Raw genomic sequence first — 16,741 nt, forward strand, 5'->3', positions numbered from 1 at the left:
AGCACGCCGTTGTATGTACTTGTAGCATAGAAAAAGAAAGAAGATAGGGTCCTGTTTGTGTTTGTCTTCTCCACCCGTTCGCCTTTCATGAATTGACCCAAGTGATCCCGACTCTTGAGTGTTAACCGTGCTACGAAACAAACAAACAAAAAAGCGCATGGCGGCTGGCGGCCGTGATATTTGTGACCCAGTGCCTTTACCGTGTGGCACATCATATCAACACGAGCTTCGAGCTGGTAGTCATATTACACGCTCACGTCGTTTTCTATCGAAATATCCACCGAAGCGAAGCCAGCACGGTTAAGATATTACTCAGTATTATACAGTGCACATCATCGACACACCTGAAAGCTGTGGAATTCGGCTTGTGTGTTTGCCCAGCTGATCAGCCAATAACCTTTTTGAATAGCTAACTGACCTAGAGCTCGGGAACAATTAAATAATAAAAAATAGATAGTGGTAAAGTATGTCAGTGATTTTTTTTAAAAAACGTGCGAGCTCTTGGTTCGTCGCTAGCTAGAGTTTTTCGTTTCTTTCTTCTGGATTGGGCAGATGTTCCTCCTAGCTAGCTGACTGTACCATTATTGGGGACGCCCTCAGGCCTCTTGCTAGTGGGGACCAAAAAGTATCTTCTTATCTGCAGTCACTTCCCTTTCCGGTACCGTTAGCTAGCCAGTAAAAAGAGGGGGAAAAGCCAGAAGGATAACAAGTGTACGATGGGCAGCTAGCGGTCGACAGTGCTGCTACGGTGGCCAAAAGACCAGCAGTGGGGTGTCACTGTGTCAGCGAGCAGGTCAGCCGCCGAGGCGGGCGCGCGGTGCCCGGCCGTCCATGTGCCCATGCCATTTCGCTGATAAATCCTGGCTTTGATTTATTATGAAAAAAAATATTTCTAAATTAGTTTGTAGATTGGCCAGATAAACTTAAGCTAACAGAGCACCATTGTCTTCACCACCTCGCAATCAAAGGTGGCCCTGCCCCTACAGACACGTAGCCTCCCTCTTGGACTCAAAAAATCTTTTAATAGGTTTTCTTTTTTTTACAAAAAATTTCACATATTTAGTATTTTTCTATGTTTATTCTACGAATTTTTATCTTTGAACATTTTGAATCAATATTAAATTATTAATCTTAGCTATATATTTAACCCCCCTCTTGATCCGTTTCTGAATCCGCCACTGGAAACGAGAATATGACCCATGTTCCCGTTCTCATGTTCCACGTTCCGAGAACATTTACGTTCCGAAAACGCGAATGTTTCTATTCGTTCTGGTTCCGCCTATGATCATGCGGCGGCCAATGTTGCCACTTTTCTGTACAAAAATCCATCCGGATTGCAGTACAAGCAGCATCCTGCCGCTGATCAGGGGCATGGAGATTAAAGTAATAAGTAATTAAACTTCAATTGCTTATTGCTGCACATAAAAGCAGATATATACAGACTCCAAAGAGTACAGAAGTATTTACACAGCGTTTCAGGGCATGCGTGGAGTATGTACGAACAAAGAGGGATCGCGTCAGTAGTTAGCGTCAGGTGTTACCTGCAGATAACCACAAGCCACGGGGACTCCTGTACACCATTAGTAGTGCGCACGCAACACCTGCTACATCGTGCTGCTACAACTGGTCTCTCCTGCCGGCTTCCAACGCATCCAGTTCGTGGCTCGTGCGCGCTCCGGCGGTCTCCGTAGACCGCTGCGTTGCCCGGCTCTCCTCTGCCTCCCGCTCTCTGACGAACCTCAAGTGCGCGTGCGGCCAGAACCCTGCATGCCATCACGCAGACAGTCAGGTCAGCGCATGCGTTAGTTTTAGGCCCTGTTTAGTTTGAGGACAAAATTTTTTTTTTGTGTATCACATCGAATATGTCGAAAGGATGTCGGAAAGGGTTTTTAGAAACTAATAAAAAAATAAATTATATAGCTCGTCAGGAAAATGCAAGACAAATCTATTAAGTATAATTAATCTATCATTAGCATATTTGGGTTACTGTAGCACTTAAGGCTAATCATGAAGTAACGAGGCTTAAAAAATTCGTCTCGCGATTTTCAACCAAACTGTGTAATTAGTTTAGTTTTTTATCTACATTTAATATTCCATGCATGTGTCCAAAGATTCGATGAGATGGATGAAAATTTTTTGGGTGAGTAACTAAACAGGGCCTTAGCCTGCATACAGACGATGCAACTAGAGAAGCACACAGGCACTGGAGTACGTGTTTGTGCTGCAACTCCAGGCGCTTTGCGTTTTGACAGTCAGGTCAACTGCACTTCCAAGTCAGGTTTACGTTTTGACAGACAGTCGGTCTGTGCTGCAACCTCAAGCACAGGCACTAGACAGTCACAGGTCAACCGCACTGGAGTTTCAGAGTTCTGCAACTCAGGCGGGTTTGCGTTTCGACTCATATGTAGCGGTCGTTATTATGTTTTCAGAGTCTCATTCGTTTCATCAGATGCCCTGGTTTAGCCAATTTGTTCGTCTGCAGAGGTCTGCTATATATTTGTGAAATGTGAAGCGACTGCGTTATATTCAGGCAAAGGGAAAATGGGAAATGAACGAGGTAGTACCTTTCTCGTCTGACGGGGCTGGAAAGAACTGGAGGTAGCAGACTGAAGCGACCACCAATCCTAAACAAACGAACATCACAAAACTCATCATCATCAGCACCAAGGAGACAGCTAGTTTACGAAGCAGTTAGCAAGGCTTGTCGGTTCCCCCCTAATTAAACGCCATTCACGTACGAAGCAGTAGCACTGCACGTACCGAGAAAGCCGCCAGTGCAGACGTCTTGCCAGTGGTGCCAGTAGTCGTCCACCCGCGAGATGGCAATCAACGCCGCGACGAGCAGGGGCAGGAGGACCACGCAGAGCTTGGCGACGTGCCCCCTTCGATCGAACACCGTGATCTTCCCGGCCAGGTACCACGACAGGAAACCCAGCCCGGCAAATGACCCTGCCACACCCACACCCACACCCACGGAAGAAACATGGACAATGTTGGTTATTAGCCACTGCACAACAGCACAAGGGACTAAGAATATATATGAGCCTATGTTCACTGAATGCAAAGGGTTTGCTCTCCTTGTGATATGTTCAGTACATTTAGCGATAGTGTTGGGTCATTGGGTGCAACATGTATGTCGAGCATGTAAGCAATTCCACATTCTGGTATCAAGGATATGTAGTACTCCCTCTGTCCTACTGAAAGTGTCAGTTTTAACTTTTATATTTCTTGTTTGACAATTCGTCTTATTCAATTTTTTCACTTCACTATGCTATTTGAAACTAGTAGATGGGTTTTTAGTGCAAGTGTTCATCAGTAGTTCAGTACTCTTCAGTAATAAGGATATTATAATGGGTTTTTTTGTGAAGAAAGTTAGTTAATGAATTGATAATGATATGTCATCTATATTACTTGTATAGTTGGAGGCCACTAGTAGCAATCATTGATTGCTATAAAGCTGAATCCTCAGCGTGCCACTTCATCACAAAATAGTGTCCATTAGATAAATGTGTCTTAGACTCATCTTGCCGTCCATTATCCTCAACCAGTCATGCTTGGCTTCCTACACGCTCTGGCGATTGGCTTTTGAACTGACGCACACAGCACACATTAACTTCAAGCACCCTCCAAAGACGTCGGAACAGCCGCATGCCAGCATCCACTCCATGCCGCACCAAGGAAGACGAATATATAGGCGCTGCCTGTTTTCCTTCGTCCGTGGCTTTCTCACCTTCCCCAACGATGGTAGAATGTCAACAAGAAGCCACCATGCCGACTGCCGAGCTATACCACGGCCAGTTAGTAGACTGCAGAGTCCCAGTCCCTCCAAGGCTTCAGCCGTTGTTCTTCACCTTCAACTACATTGCGTCTGATTCTCTCTCCCAATCTCAGATCTGTCTTGCTTTGGACTAGCAAAGACTAACTTCTCTTTGATTTTCACTCTCTCTCTCTTTTTTTTTAAAAAAAGAACAATGCAGTTTGTATTGTTTATCAAACTTCATATTTAAAACCATCTCTAAATTTTCGCAGCAATAAGCAGGGTTTTCACCTAGTTATTATGTGGTTGCGAGTTGCAATGATGACTCACATGAGGTGTGGCCACTGGGGAAGCTCTTGTGTCCTTCCTTGATCACACTAGGATCACCATGGCATATGACTCCCGTTGTAATGTTGTCGTACACCTAGTAGACGATGGGACACCAGGAGAAGTACTCAGCTTGGGTGGAAAACAAGTCCGTTTATTAGTAATTAAGGTGAATTCGAGAGAGAAGTTGGGACTTTGTTACCGACCGCTATTCCATCAGGGAAGCAACGCCAGAAGAAGTTGGGGCGCGGCCGGCCGACGGCGTCCTTGATCGCGTCGGTCAGGACGCCCGTTATCAGCACAGCGAATAGGATACCTGCACTTTGCCGGAAGGCCACCACCATGTGTGTATAGTGTAATGTATCCCTGGCTAGATCTAGAACACAGTGTTCACAATAGGCCGGAAAAGACAATGGCAGTAGTGAAGTTACCTAGAATGGCATGGTGCAGATCGTACACGTTCCTCCTCCTGATGTAGACGATGACAAAGATGATCATGGGCCCAATGACAGCGACGATCTGCGATAAATTAAACAACAGCACGATTTATATATATATATATATATATATATATATAATCCTTGACCCTGACAAAATTGCTGAACGAGGCCGGGTCGGAGATAGAGAGGAGGATTTGTTTGCCGCACCGGAACGGCCCAGACGGGGACGGTGTTGCTTTTCATGGGGTATCTGAGGTCGGTCATCATGCCGGCGCCGACGAACCGGTGGAACGGCTCGATGACGTTGAGAAGCACGTCGACGGCGACCAGGAGGAGCAGCGCGACCCAGTCCCACGCGTGCGACCGCGCCACCTTGGGCATCGTCGGCAGCGACGAGCACGACGCGGGGCCGGCGGCGGCGGTGGCGCCATCATCATGGGAGGCCTGCATCTCCAGGGGGGCAGCAGCAGCAGCAGGTGCAGGTGCAGGTCGATGATGATGATCTTCGCGCGGGACCTCGCGGTACGAATAATGCGCCGACGACGACCTGGAGCCGGTGAAGGAGGCGAGATCGAGCAATGCCGGCGGCGGCGCCGGTGTCGTCGTCGTCGTTGGCTTGCTCTTCTTCACCTTGCTGCTCCTGGATCCTTTCGTTGGGCTACGAATCATCATCATGCCGTTTTATATAGACGCCCAGCAGTTCTGATCCAATGCGAGGCAATGCGATGCGGCGTTGGGGACGGACAACTGTTTTGGTGGTTGATTTGGGGGAATTGCTTGGGGAGTTTCCTCGTGCAGTTACGCCCTGCCTATACATAGTTTTTATTGACGTGAATCGAGACCGGCATGTGAGTTTTGGTTTCGGGCGACAAACTTCTTTAGCGCGCGCGGGCCGCGTAGCCGCGTAGGCGTACGTAGAAATGGTAAGTTGGTAACTGGGGCGGGCAGCGCGGCCTGTTACGCTAGTGGTCTTACGCAAGTTGGTGAGGTACTGGTGGCGTGGCACCGCGTCCAGAGCGTGTTCGCACCGCGGCAACCGGCAGGGTAGCTGTTCGCGCCCCACACGTTCGATGGGACTGCCACTGTATAGAATCAGCTCTCAGGTTTCTGCGCAATTGCAAAGGACCCTCCTTTGACTCATCAAGTCTCCCAACGTCGTCGTTTTTTAGGTCGTGTTTTAGTTCTACAAAATTTTGCAAACATTTTGCAAAATTTTTCAGATTCTCTATCACATCCAATCTTTAGACGTATGTATGGAGTATTAAATATAGACGAAAATAAAACTAATTGCACAGTTTGGTCGAAATTGACGAGACGAATATTTTGAACCTAGTTAGTCCATGATTGGACAATATTTGTCAAATACAAACGAAAGTGCTACAGTGTCGATTTCCTAAAAATTTTTGGCACTAAACAAGGCCTTAATCATCAGAGCCGTGCGAAATGGATGTGGGTATTTTTTTTTCTCGAATACACAAAAGATCTATATGTCATTTTAATTAAGGTAGAAGAGATTGAAAACAAACGACACACTTCTAGTGAGCATCCTAAGATGTGATCATCCTAGGTAGAATATCTTGAATCCCAGGAGCAAGTAACAGCTTTGTTGCTACGTCACTTGTTAGCCATGATCTTTATTGAAGACGTGGTAGATGTCGACACTCGCGACATGTGTTGACATGGAATTAGAGGCAGCAAAGGCATCAAGCTCCCTCTCATCTTCTTCTTATCGGTTGCACTTACTGAAGCTAGGGGAGAAAGAGCGTCTGCGACCTTAAGAATTAGAAAGAGGAGGCCCGATGGTAGCAACCGGCCCCATGATGGTTACAGTTCTACGAGCAAAGCAGTGAGAGACATTCGAAGGGCAGTGTCACGACTAGTAGGGACGAGGAGTCCACATCTTTCACCTTTGGTTATGATTAGGGATGCGGGGGCAAGCAACAAGGTGGTGGGTGACGCAACCCACGACAAGTTGTTATTGACTGAGGATGATGTGGCGCCCCCTCCAATTCCAATCAAGATGAGGGTGGAGGAGTGGATGGAGGTGGGCTGACGAAATGATGACATAGAGTGATGAACGGGTCATCGAAATGAGTGTTGGGTCTCCATCATCGAGGATGGACAGGGCTTTTAACGCTTCTATGGTAGCGCTTTGGCTTCTTTGAAGAAGCAACTCCTCTAGTGGAGCTAAAAATTTAGAAAAAGTTGTTCGCATAATAACTTCTCTTTTTTTTGGAGTAGATGAAAGATGTTAATGTCCATAGTACATTTGTCTATTTAACTCGATTGTTTGGTGTTAGTTGGTAGTATGAGTTGATTAGCGAGACAACCATGGTCTTATGACTACGCTAAAAGCTAAATAGATGACAACTTGTCATTTAGCCATTATTCAGACAAAACAACCACTTAAATCGGCATAGGGTTGTTTAAACATGGTAAACAAATGATTAAAACCATGAATATATACAGGCTACATGACAGGCATATCGTATAGGTGAGATAGCTGGCATTTTTTTTTAGTGTGCTACCGTTTGTTGTAAGATCTTAAATCTAAGGAGCAAACTTAGTAATATTGAGGTGTGAGTGTGACTGCCGTAGGCCGATAGCAACTGATTCTCAGTTTTTTACTGGTATAAGGAATAACCAAAACTTAGTTTCGACTTAATTTTAGTTTCAATAATTTATTTAGCAATCTAACTAAACGGTTTAACAAAAGCGATTCTATCTCAACAAAGAACGTTTCTAAACAGGCACTTTAGAAAAATCTAGATCCCTACAGCTTTTTTGTTTTCCGCTGCAATGCCCTTTTATCAATACCATCTGGAGACAACCCTGCAATGCTCCGGAACAATCTTTTTCCATATGATTGCCAAATCAAACCCATAAAGAATCTATTACTACTGATTTTTTTTTGTCGTTGTAACATTTTTTTTTGTTTAGGATTGTAGGGTTTTCCCACCTTCGAAAAGGAGGAACCCTTCCAATAATTCTCGAAAGGCACAGAGGGCCAATGAGGGGGTTTGGAAATAGTTTTCAACCAGCAATTGACGCGCCTCGGTATGACCTCATAAGCTGCGTCATTGCCCCAAGCGCAAAGACGAGTTTCTCCTGTTCCCTGACCCCTCATCTTATTCACTAATCCCTCTCTCGCTCCTTCGTCGCCCGTCGATGTGGTGCAAAATCACCCAAACCATCAGTCATCAACCGCACAACCATTATTTGGGCCGAGTGGAAGCCCAGTCAGCACTATGGGCTAGTGGCCTGGGTCACACGTCCGGCCCACGAGAGGCGGAGAGCTGAGCTCCGCGGCCACCTCGTCTTCCCCTTACCCGTCTCGGCGTCTCCCCCCGCTCCCATCTCCTCCCTCTCATCTGGCTGCCGCTCTCCACGCTCCTGTCTCCTGGCCTCCTGTCTTCCCCAAACCTCGCGTAAACCCCCCAACTCCACGCGCATAGACGAAAGGGGTTTGCCTTGCCGGATGAAGACGAGGTCGCAGACGGCGCCGAAGCCTCTCAAGACGGTGGCGATGGCTCCCAGACCGAGCAGCCCCAAGCGGAAGTCGAGGCCCAAGCCGGCGGGGAAGGGCGACCGCCGCGCACCCAAGAAGCCGCCCACCGCCTTCTTCTACTTCATGTATGTTCTGTGTTGCCCTTCTCCCTCCCCTGTTAATTTGCCTGCTACGAATTTCGTGTCTGCTGGGTGTTACTGCTCCGGCCTCAGCTAAGCGATTGATTGGTTAAATGGTTAGGGGTTCCAGTATGCAGCTCTTACCTATCAAGAAATTCTAGTGTATACTAGTGTTAGGTGCAAGGTACTACTTCATATCTCTGATGTGTATTGGTTCGCTAGCCGCTGGATGGGCTCACCATTGTAGCTCAGCTTGTGCAATCAGGCTTTTCCTAGTTTCTTTTCTTTTCTTTTAATAAACTGCCATTTCTTGCTTTTGATTTGGGAATTGGGATGCTGGGAGATTAGGTTTCAAGGCATCCTTTGGTGAAGCAATTTGATTTTTCCTGGTTCATGGCCAGATTTGCTCGTTTGTGCTACATTCCCAAGAGTCAAGTAGGTTTATGTTTTTTGTGCACTGTGATTTTGTCTTTCAGTTCCATTTAGGATTGAGATTATCGGTTAATGTCATTTCTGAACTTTCCATATGACGCTGGTGTGAAGAACATTTGATTTACCAAAGTAATCAGCTTACTGTACTCAGTCCAGGTCTACTTTACATAGGTTTGTAAAAAAAGTCATATGTGCTGTTACTTATCTAATTCTTATTTAACATAACTGCTTTGTGCTGCAACCATATCGACACACCATCATTGAACATATCGATTGCTCCTTGAGGTTTCTCCCACATCTTTAGGTGTAACACGAATGTGAAAGCTCTTTCAGTTGTTTGCCTTTGTGTTATATACCACTCTATAATGAAGCTCTATTTTGTGCTGAAGGGAGGATTTTCGGAAGGTTTATAAGCAAGAAAAACCAAGTGTAAAATCAATGCAGGAAGTAAGGTTTTTCATTACTTGAATGTTGGACCTTCAAATCTTTAATCTTGTAGTAATATGCCTTGCCCTGCAGATAGGGAAGGCATGCGGCGAAAAATGGAATACAATGGCATTTGAGGTCAGTATTTCCTCTTTGCAGCCTGATAGTTGTGTTGCACTACTTATTTACCCCCTTATGCTGCCTGCTGATGTTAATTGGTTGATTCCACAATGTTGGTGCGAATTTGAACAAGTTAGACTGTATATGTAGTTCGGTTTTTGCATATACTTCTTTTTTTTTTCCTGATCAGCCATTTTATGGGAAACACAGTATTTAGGGATCAGAAGCTCTTGGTATTATGCTTTAATGGTTAATATCCAGTTCAAAGAACATGAGCTATTGCTACCTTTTTATTCTAATGGTGAACAAGCGATGTCCCTTGACGCCCATGCCCATCTCTTATTTAAGCTCTTTCATGAGTTTACACTTTAGAGAGTTTGAAGGGACAGATTGGCATGGATGTATTAACTGTGAACTTTTCTGACCTACATTCTCAAAAATCAAAATGAGGTTTGCGACTAGCCGACTACTGTACCTTTGGTTCATTTGGATTATGGTACATCATTGCACATTTGCTATTATTTTGTATTTTACAGTCAGTGTATAGTTGCTACTTACTGTCTCAGTACTTGAGCTCCCCACTTGTGAGCTGCTTTAGGGGTGTTCACTGAAAGTTTGACCAGTTTGGTCAAAGCAGATCAACACTCATAATTAACTTGGTGTGTACGCTGCTCTGTGGATACTGGGCAGCTAGATTGCTTAGCATGTACTATGTTTGAATGGTTTCAGCCGTTCGGAACAAACCGGAATGTTGAGCCCTAGTTTCTGTACAGTATATCTTCACTCAACCATGCTACTAAGTGCTTCTGCCTTCTATATGGTAATGAAATTTGACTTCTAGAAAACAATAGTTTTCACTTAATCCATTTGACAGGAAAAGGTCAAGTATTATGATATAGCTACTGAGAAACGTGCAGAATTTGAGAAGGCGATGATTGAATATAACAAGAAAAAGGTGTATATTATACTTTCCCCCTCTTGGATACAGTCTCCCCAGCTCCTGTTTTCTTTTGGGTGAAAGCATAATCATCTTCCATATTCGTATGCAGAAAAACGGAGAAATGTCTGAGGAATCAGATTACGACTAGAGCTGATTAGCTGAATATTTATCTGTTCCAAATTCCTGATGGTTCACCGTAACTGGATGAATCAATCAACTGTATATTACGGAACTGTGATTTGTAACTAAATTTATACATACTACTAGTTGGAACCTTCAGCTCATGCAGATATGTATCTTTTGTAGTTGACTGACGTATTTGGATGACACCGAGTCTTTTACCGGTGGTTCTCATCTGGACATAATTTATGTTTCATGCCAACAGCTCGTTAAATTCCTTATTATGAAGTTGTGTGTATGATTGTGTATTTGTGTATAGTAATGTCCTCCAACACAATAATTTATCACAGGTAAATCAAATGACATCTCTACTGTCAAATATACTATAGCAGATATTGATAGGGAGCACACTTACATAGTTACATTGGATTCATTTATCCAAAAGTCGGAGCACACTTACATTGAATTCATTTATCCAAAAGTCTGAGCTGCTGTGTGATATGTAGATTGGTATAATTGTTGTTTGGATGAGATCCTCGTTAAAATGAACCAACAAGTTGTTTCAACAACGACTCCTAGGCGTTGTTTCTAAAAAATTTGATCGGCACATGCATGTAACATTAAATATAGAAAAAAATTAATTACACAGTTTGTCTGTAATTTGTAAGACGAATCTTTTGAGCCTGTTTATTTTGTAAAATTTTTTGGAACTAAACAAGGCCTTGACAATGCTCTCTACGAAACCTTTTCAACAATGACTCCGTGGCCCAATGGATAAGGCGCTGGTCTACGGAACCAGAGATTCTGGGTTCGATCCCCAGCGGAGTCGCTTGGTCAAGTTAATTTTTTCTGCTTTCTTCTTTTTATTCACCATTTCTTCTTTACAATCCCATTTTTTCTACTTTTATTCACCATCCATCCTCCATTTACAATTCCATTTTCTCAACTTCTATTCAGCACTTCTTCTTTTTCATTCAATGTTTAACCTACCATTTCTTCTTTTCGTTCAATGTTTATCCTCCATTCACAATCCCATTTTTTCTACAAGTATATTTTGTCGTGATCCCCAGCGGAGTAGCTTTTTTTAATTCATCACTTCTTCTTTTCGTTCAATGTCCATCCTTTCATCCTCCATTTTATCTACTGTATTTTGGTGCTCCTGTTCATCGTCCAAAAACATCAGCACAGGCTTTACATTACTTGTGGCGTGCGCGCGTGAAATTTAAAATTTTGCCACAACCATTGTGTTTGGAATCCGAAATGTTCAAGTACTTGGGAACGCTCATCATCAGTGCGCTCAGCGGAGCATCATTCACCAATGACCGATCCATCAACAGCTAGGATCATACTCATACTAGCCGCAGTGGTGCGTTGCTTTTTATTTCTCAGCTGTACACAGGCACACAGCCTACAGGCTCACTTGCGGCGATGCCGGCTGCGCAGCATAGAGCGACCTCAGCTGGCGGTCGATGAGTTTGCTGTGGTTGAGCGCCACCTGCAGCTCCACATCGTCGGCCCACCACTGCTGCAGCCCGTGCGCATCGAGGAAACTGGTCGGCCCCTTGGACACCGTCAGCATCCTCGCCAGCCCCGGCTTTCCCATGCCACCGTCTCCTCCAGCAGCCTTACTGCTCCCGCTCCCTCCTCCTCCTCCTCCTCCTCCTCTCGCCGTCACCGTCGCCGTCCCGGCCGCCGCGTCCGTGTAGTAGCAGCAGATGTAGTCGTTGGTGTTGATGTACAGGTGCGGCAGCCACTTGGCCGTCCCCGCGCCCTCCAGCGTCACTTCCTTCGCGTCCGCCGCGGCCGGGGTCGCAGCCGCAGCCGCAGCCGCAGCCGGAGCTGAGCCCACGTAGGGCAGCCACGAGCGCACGCGGCCCCACACCTCGCCGGCCGTCTCCGCGAAGCCCCTGAGGCTGGTGGCCAGCGACACGGACGGCGGGTTGAACACGTGGCACTCCACGAGCACGCCTTCCTTGGCCAGCGCCTTGCCCACCTGGAGCGCGAACCCGGCGCCCAGCGAGTGCCCACCCACGCACACGCTCCCGGCGCCGTGCCTGCGCGCCGCGGACCGCAGCGCGGCCAGCGCGCCGGCGAACCGCACCGAGCCCTTGAGGCTGTCCCAGGCCAGGAACCGGAGGTCGTCCACCACGTCGCGCCGGAACGTGGCCCCGCTCAGCAGCGTGCCGCGGAGCGCCACGACGGCGGCCGGCGCGCCGGCGGGGCGGAACGGCGCGTAGCCGGCTAGCAGGGCCCGGCGGTCCCACTCGAGCACGGCGCCGTAGATGGAGCCGTCGCGCTCGTCGACCAGTGTCTGGGAGAGCCTGTACATGAAGTGGCGCCACCACTGCGGCGCGAGGCCCGTGCGCTCGTCGCGCTTGTCCTGCCGGTCCAGCTCCAGCAGGTACACCCCCTGGATGAAGCACGCGATCACCATGCGCCGGTAGTTGGGATCTTTCCTGAGAAAACCCAAGGCCAAGAGTGACACAGAGCTTTTGAGCTCGTTCGCTTGTCTTATCGTGTTTTCTCTTAAGATAAATCAGCAAACAGTATTTTTAAGCATGAATTTTAACAACAGCGAACATTGTTTTGCCCATCGCAGAAACGAAGGTGAATGAGAGCAACTGACCAGCTCGAACGGAGGAGATCCCACCAGCTGGGAGACGACAGGTGTCGCGGGCCGTACACATGGAACTCGAACGGATTCGGCGTCGCCGTGACCTCGCCGGCTTTCTGGCCTGACAGTGCATTGGCCATCGTTTTCCGGTGAGGTCGCGGTCCGCGGTTTTTGCTTCTCGGCTTTAATAGCGAAGAGGAATACTAGTTTGGAGGCGGCATGACATGCAGACCAGCAAGAATTGCTTTGAGCAAGTTGGAGAAGAATCACAGAAAGGGCGAATGAGCTTTTTATCCAATCAAAGGGAATACAGAACCTGCTTCTTCCTCCACTCGTTTGTGAGTTATTTTCAACTTTCAGACGACTAGAACCAAGACAGCTCTGCGAGCCTACAACATCAGTTGGGGGTGGATTGGGGTAGTTCAACATCAATTTTCAACTTTCAGACGATTAGATTAGAACCTGTCTCCATTCTAGTCCTTGTTTGGATGTTATCGTATTCACCTCAATCCACATGTCACATGTGGAGTGAATCAGGGTAGTTCAAATTCTACTCCAATCCACCCCAACACATGTGGATCAATGCGAATCCGACTACATTTAAACAAGGCCTAAAATGGAGACACACCACACTACATCCAAACAAGGCCTAAAATGGAGACACACCGAACGTAATGGGAATATATCCTCTAAAATAGCCAAACATGTAATGGGAATAAAGCTGAAAAAAATGGATTGATGGTCTAGAGAATGTCTCGGAAAATCATGATGCCATTGCCTAGATTTGTGTACAACAATATTCTCCAACAGCAACTGTACTTGCAAACGCTATTTCCTGAATTTGACTGTACTGGATCAAAACACACTTGCAGTAACCGTACCATGATTGCATGAAATGAAACCAGGGACTATTACAGCTGCTAGCCTGCTACTTGGGAAGAACATACAAGGACATATACAACCTCTAGCTGGGCAGGTCATCACTGGCTGAAGAGGCCTGTTTTTCAGCAATCAACTTCTCCAACCGTTTCTTCAGGTAAGCTTGCCTGAGTTTCTCTCTACGAGCAGCATCCTGCTCTTGTCGTCGAGATCTTACTGTTGAGGCCTTCTGCCTTGCCTCAGTTACTTCCTCATGAACTTCCCTGTAGATGTACCGTCGTGCAAGACAGTCAAAAGGTCACAAGGTGTTAAAGTCGAGAAGTTAAAAAATATATTACAAAGAGAGGAAAAATGCGCTGAAGCCAAGAAGTTCAGTGATATATTGACATCACTAGCGGCAATGTGGTTCAGTGTTCATTGATCTCACCATGTCACAATTATTGTTCTGATATCAAGCAAGTATCAAAAATAGGTATGCATGGGTTTTTTTGGCTTGAAATTTCAAATTAGGTACCTAACAGATCAATTTGAAGTGACTGAACATAAAAGATAGTATGTCAAGGGCATAAATTATATGGCCCTTAATCCAAGCAGTGCAACTATGCCGATCCCCAGCAGCTGCACCACAAGGACAGGGACAGAGAGGGAGATAGAAAGTCTAGATATGTTCATTTCTTGATTAACCAGAATCCCATCCTCATATGGATGGAGTGTCTTGTCTTTTAAGAAACCAATCTCTAAAATCAAGGAACCAACTCAATCTAATCTTATCTTTGAATAACAAATTTAATCCTAAGAACACCATGAACAGTACCTCACAGCATGAAAATATGCTGGCACTGGCATAGCGTAGGGCTGCTCCGTTTCATGCGCCCTAATGGGCTGCAGATGACATACTAGTATACAATAACCCAACACCTAAAATCTCAATAGCTCATGATGAAAGCTCAATTCATATTCATCGTGCTGTCTCTGCCTATGCCCTAAATGGTCAGGTGCTAGGAGAAGCTCAGGTGCTAGGAATATAATACCATTTTTTATTTCATTCTTCACCTGTCCTAGAGAAAGTTAAATTACTTTGATTTCTACATCTATAAAATAAGAAAGGGAAAAATAGAAGTGCTTCGTGCAATATGACGTGATAAGAGTGTCAGGCAGATAGTGCCCATAGAAAACAGTACCTCACAAAGCGCTTGTGCTCATCTCTGTCGATTGTAGTGCCTGCTCGGCCAAGGCCCAATGGTTTCGCATTAGGCATAGAATCTTCATGATCATTTACTGGCTCTGCATCAGTGGCTCTGTGGCTACTCTCTGGCATCTGAGGATCATAAACACGATCGAAACTTTTTTGGAAGAAATCCACACAGTATTTCTCTTTGTCTTCTTCATCAGGTAGCTCGCCTCTGGATAATTTTTCATACAACTCTGCTTTCTTTTCTAGAGCAGCATAGCTTGCAGAACCATCTTTCACAGCTTTAAGCTCCAGCTTATCTCTGTGCCCCAAAAAAACATGACAGAGGAGGCATTTAGTCCATGCAAAAAGACTTATGATACATGAGACTGAAAACTAAATTAGAAAAGGAAAAACAGTTGCATTGAAACTATGGCAGATGGAAATGCTGTATAACGAGTAAAAAACAACAGGACTTATGTTGAATGGAAATGCTTAACTGCAAAGCAACAAAAAATTGTGACCAGGGTAGCAGTTAACTGGAACGGAGAAAGAGAACGACATCAGTTTTTTTTTTAAGATATAAAATATTTCATTCTATCTCCTTAGTTTATAACAGTATTTTTCTCACACAACAAATCAGCATCAGCCGTTTTTTCCGGCCAGCTGAACAGGGTGTTCTAAACTGCCAGAGAAAAACTGGACTGTGTGTTTATTACTAAGAAATTCTTAAAAAGTGTTCAGTTCTCATTCAATAAATAATGTGAATCACATTGCCTGAAATCATCATGCTGCCGAGAGTAATCAGGCTAATTAGTGCTCGACCATCCTATTGGAGTACACAAGTTGACAAGGTAACAAGCATCTAATACTGATATGAAGAAATACTTATTTTCTTAGTTTTCTATATGCTACATATAAAATCTTTGGCAAGCAAAAACTGCAAAATGCAACCAAATATTGTTTTGGGGGGTTCTAAAGTCCTTGCAGATATAAATTACGGATATGTTTTTATCCTGAAAGGGGCTATTTGTTCCCCATCTTTTACCAAAGCTCTCATAATAACAATCTAATCTAGGGCATCGAATTCCTAAACCAAGAGATCGCCACAGGTTAATCAATTCCACCCAAAACTACAATCAAATAGTCATACAACATCTGCACCAACTGACTGCAAATCTATACAAAGAGCTGACGAACAACATACTTGTAGGCCCGGGCTTCAACGCCGGAGTTCTTGGCCCCGAGGGGGTCGGCGGGTCCGGAGCGTATCTTTGCGCGGCGAAACTCCCCACCAGAAGCAGCGGCCGTGACGGCGCCGGGAGCGGTGGGGTTCCGGGCCTCCTCCTGGGTGCGGTAGAGCTGGGCCTTGAGGTCGAGGATGGAGGCGGCACCGACGCCCTCGATGGCCTTGTGCTTCTTCGGCATCACCGCCGACTCCGTCAGCCACCCCAGCGACTCCATCCGCCGCTCCCTCGAGCCTCCCTGCTGCTCCTTGGGTTGGGGCTGGGGCTGCGTCGCGCCCGAGGAGGACGGCGCGGTCGCTGCCGGCAACGACATCGCCGCGGTGCCGTGGGTTCGTCGGCCGGCAGGGGAGAGGAACGAACCGGTGGGGAAAGGGAGAGAGAGAGGTCGGTATGGGCTGGGCTGGTGGCTTCTGAAGTCCTAAAGCGAGCGAGCGAGCGAGCAAATATTAGTTGGGCCGCAGCTTTTCGGTCGATTTTAGGCCCACTTGGCGCATCCAATCGAGAAGGACGGTGGTCGTTCCAGAGAAATATTTCGTGGCCCCGCCGTCCGCTAGATCCAACGGGGAGCTCGAACATGTGGTGGCGCCGCGGCCGTGCCAACTCTCCGCTCGCCGGCCACGGGCATTTCTGTGGCGGAGACA

The 16,741-nt window shown here is 46.2% G+C and overlaps 4 protein-coding genes and 1 non-coding gene across 5 annotated transcripts; 2 read left to right on the forward strand and 3 right to left on the reverse strand.

Moving 5' to 3' along the window:
* LOC8061830 (lipid phosphate phosphatase 2) lies at positions 1,379 to 5,320 on the reverse strand. Its single transcript, XM_002458230.2, has 7 exons — positions 4,732 to 5,320; positions 4,516 to 4,603; positions 4,291 to 4,400; positions 4,088 to 4,181; positions 2,761 to 2,949; positions 2,565 to 2,624; positions 1,379 to 1,763 (listed from the first exon to the last, which is right to left on the reverse strand). Exons 1-7 carry the CDS (start codon positions 5,197 to 5,199, stop codon positions 1,618 to 1,620), a joined length of 1,155 nt encoding a protein of 384 aa, XP_002458275.2. The 5' UTR covers positions 5,200 to 5,320; the 3' UTR covers positions 1,379 to 1,617.
* Positions 7,859 to 10,473, forward strand: LOC8060145 (high mobility group B protein 14). The gene is made up of 5 exons (XM_002456061.2): positions 7,859 to 8,157; positions 8,973 to 9,030; positions 9,103 to 9,147; positions 10,004 to 10,084; positions 10,179 to 10,473. Exons 1-5 carry the CDS (start codon positions 8,003 to 8,005, stop codon positions 10,215 to 10,217), a joined length of 378 nt encoding a protein of 125 aa, XP_002456106.2. The 5' UTR covers positions 7,859 to 8,002; the 3' UTR covers positions 10,218 to 10,473.
* TRNAR-ACG lies at positions 10,946 to 11,018 on the forward strand. Its single transcript has one exon. It is a non-coding gene; the product is annotated as a tRNA-Arg (tRNA).
* LOC8061831 (GDSL esterase/lipase At4g10955) lies at positions 11,432 to 13,386 on the reverse strand. The gene is made up of 2 exons (XM_002458231.2): positions 12,816 to 13,386; positions 11,432 to 12,645 (listed from the first exon to the last, which is right to left on the reverse strand). The coding sequence occupies exons 1-2, from the start codon at positions 12,941 to 12,943 to the stop codon at positions 11,598 to 11,600; spliced, it is 1,176 nt and encodes a 391-aa protein (XP_002458276.1). The 5' UTR covers positions 12,944 to 13,386; the 3' UTR covers positions 11,432 to 11,597.
* On the reverse strand, positions 13,526 to 16,595 carry LOC8060146 (uncharacterized protein At4g18257). The gene is made up of 3 exons (XM_002458232.2): positions 16,061 to 16,595; positions 14,864 to 15,175; positions 13,526 to 13,945 (listed from the first exon to the last, which is right to left on the reverse strand). Exons 1-3 carry the CDS (start codon positions 16,411 to 16,413, stop codon positions 13,768 to 13,770), a joined length of 843 nt encoding a protein of 280 aa, XP_002458277.1. The 5' UTR covers positions 16,414 to 16,595; the 3' UTR covers positions 13,526 to 13,767.

The sequence above is a fragment of the Sorghum bicolor genome, chromosome 3 (assembly GCF_000003195.3).
Source record: "Sorghum bicolor cultivar BTx623 chromosome 3, Sorghum_bicolor_NCBIv3, whole genome shotgun sequence".
Lineage (NCBI taxonomy): Eukaryota > Viridiplantae > Streptophyta > Magnoliopsida > Poales > Poaceae > Sorghum > Sorghum bicolor.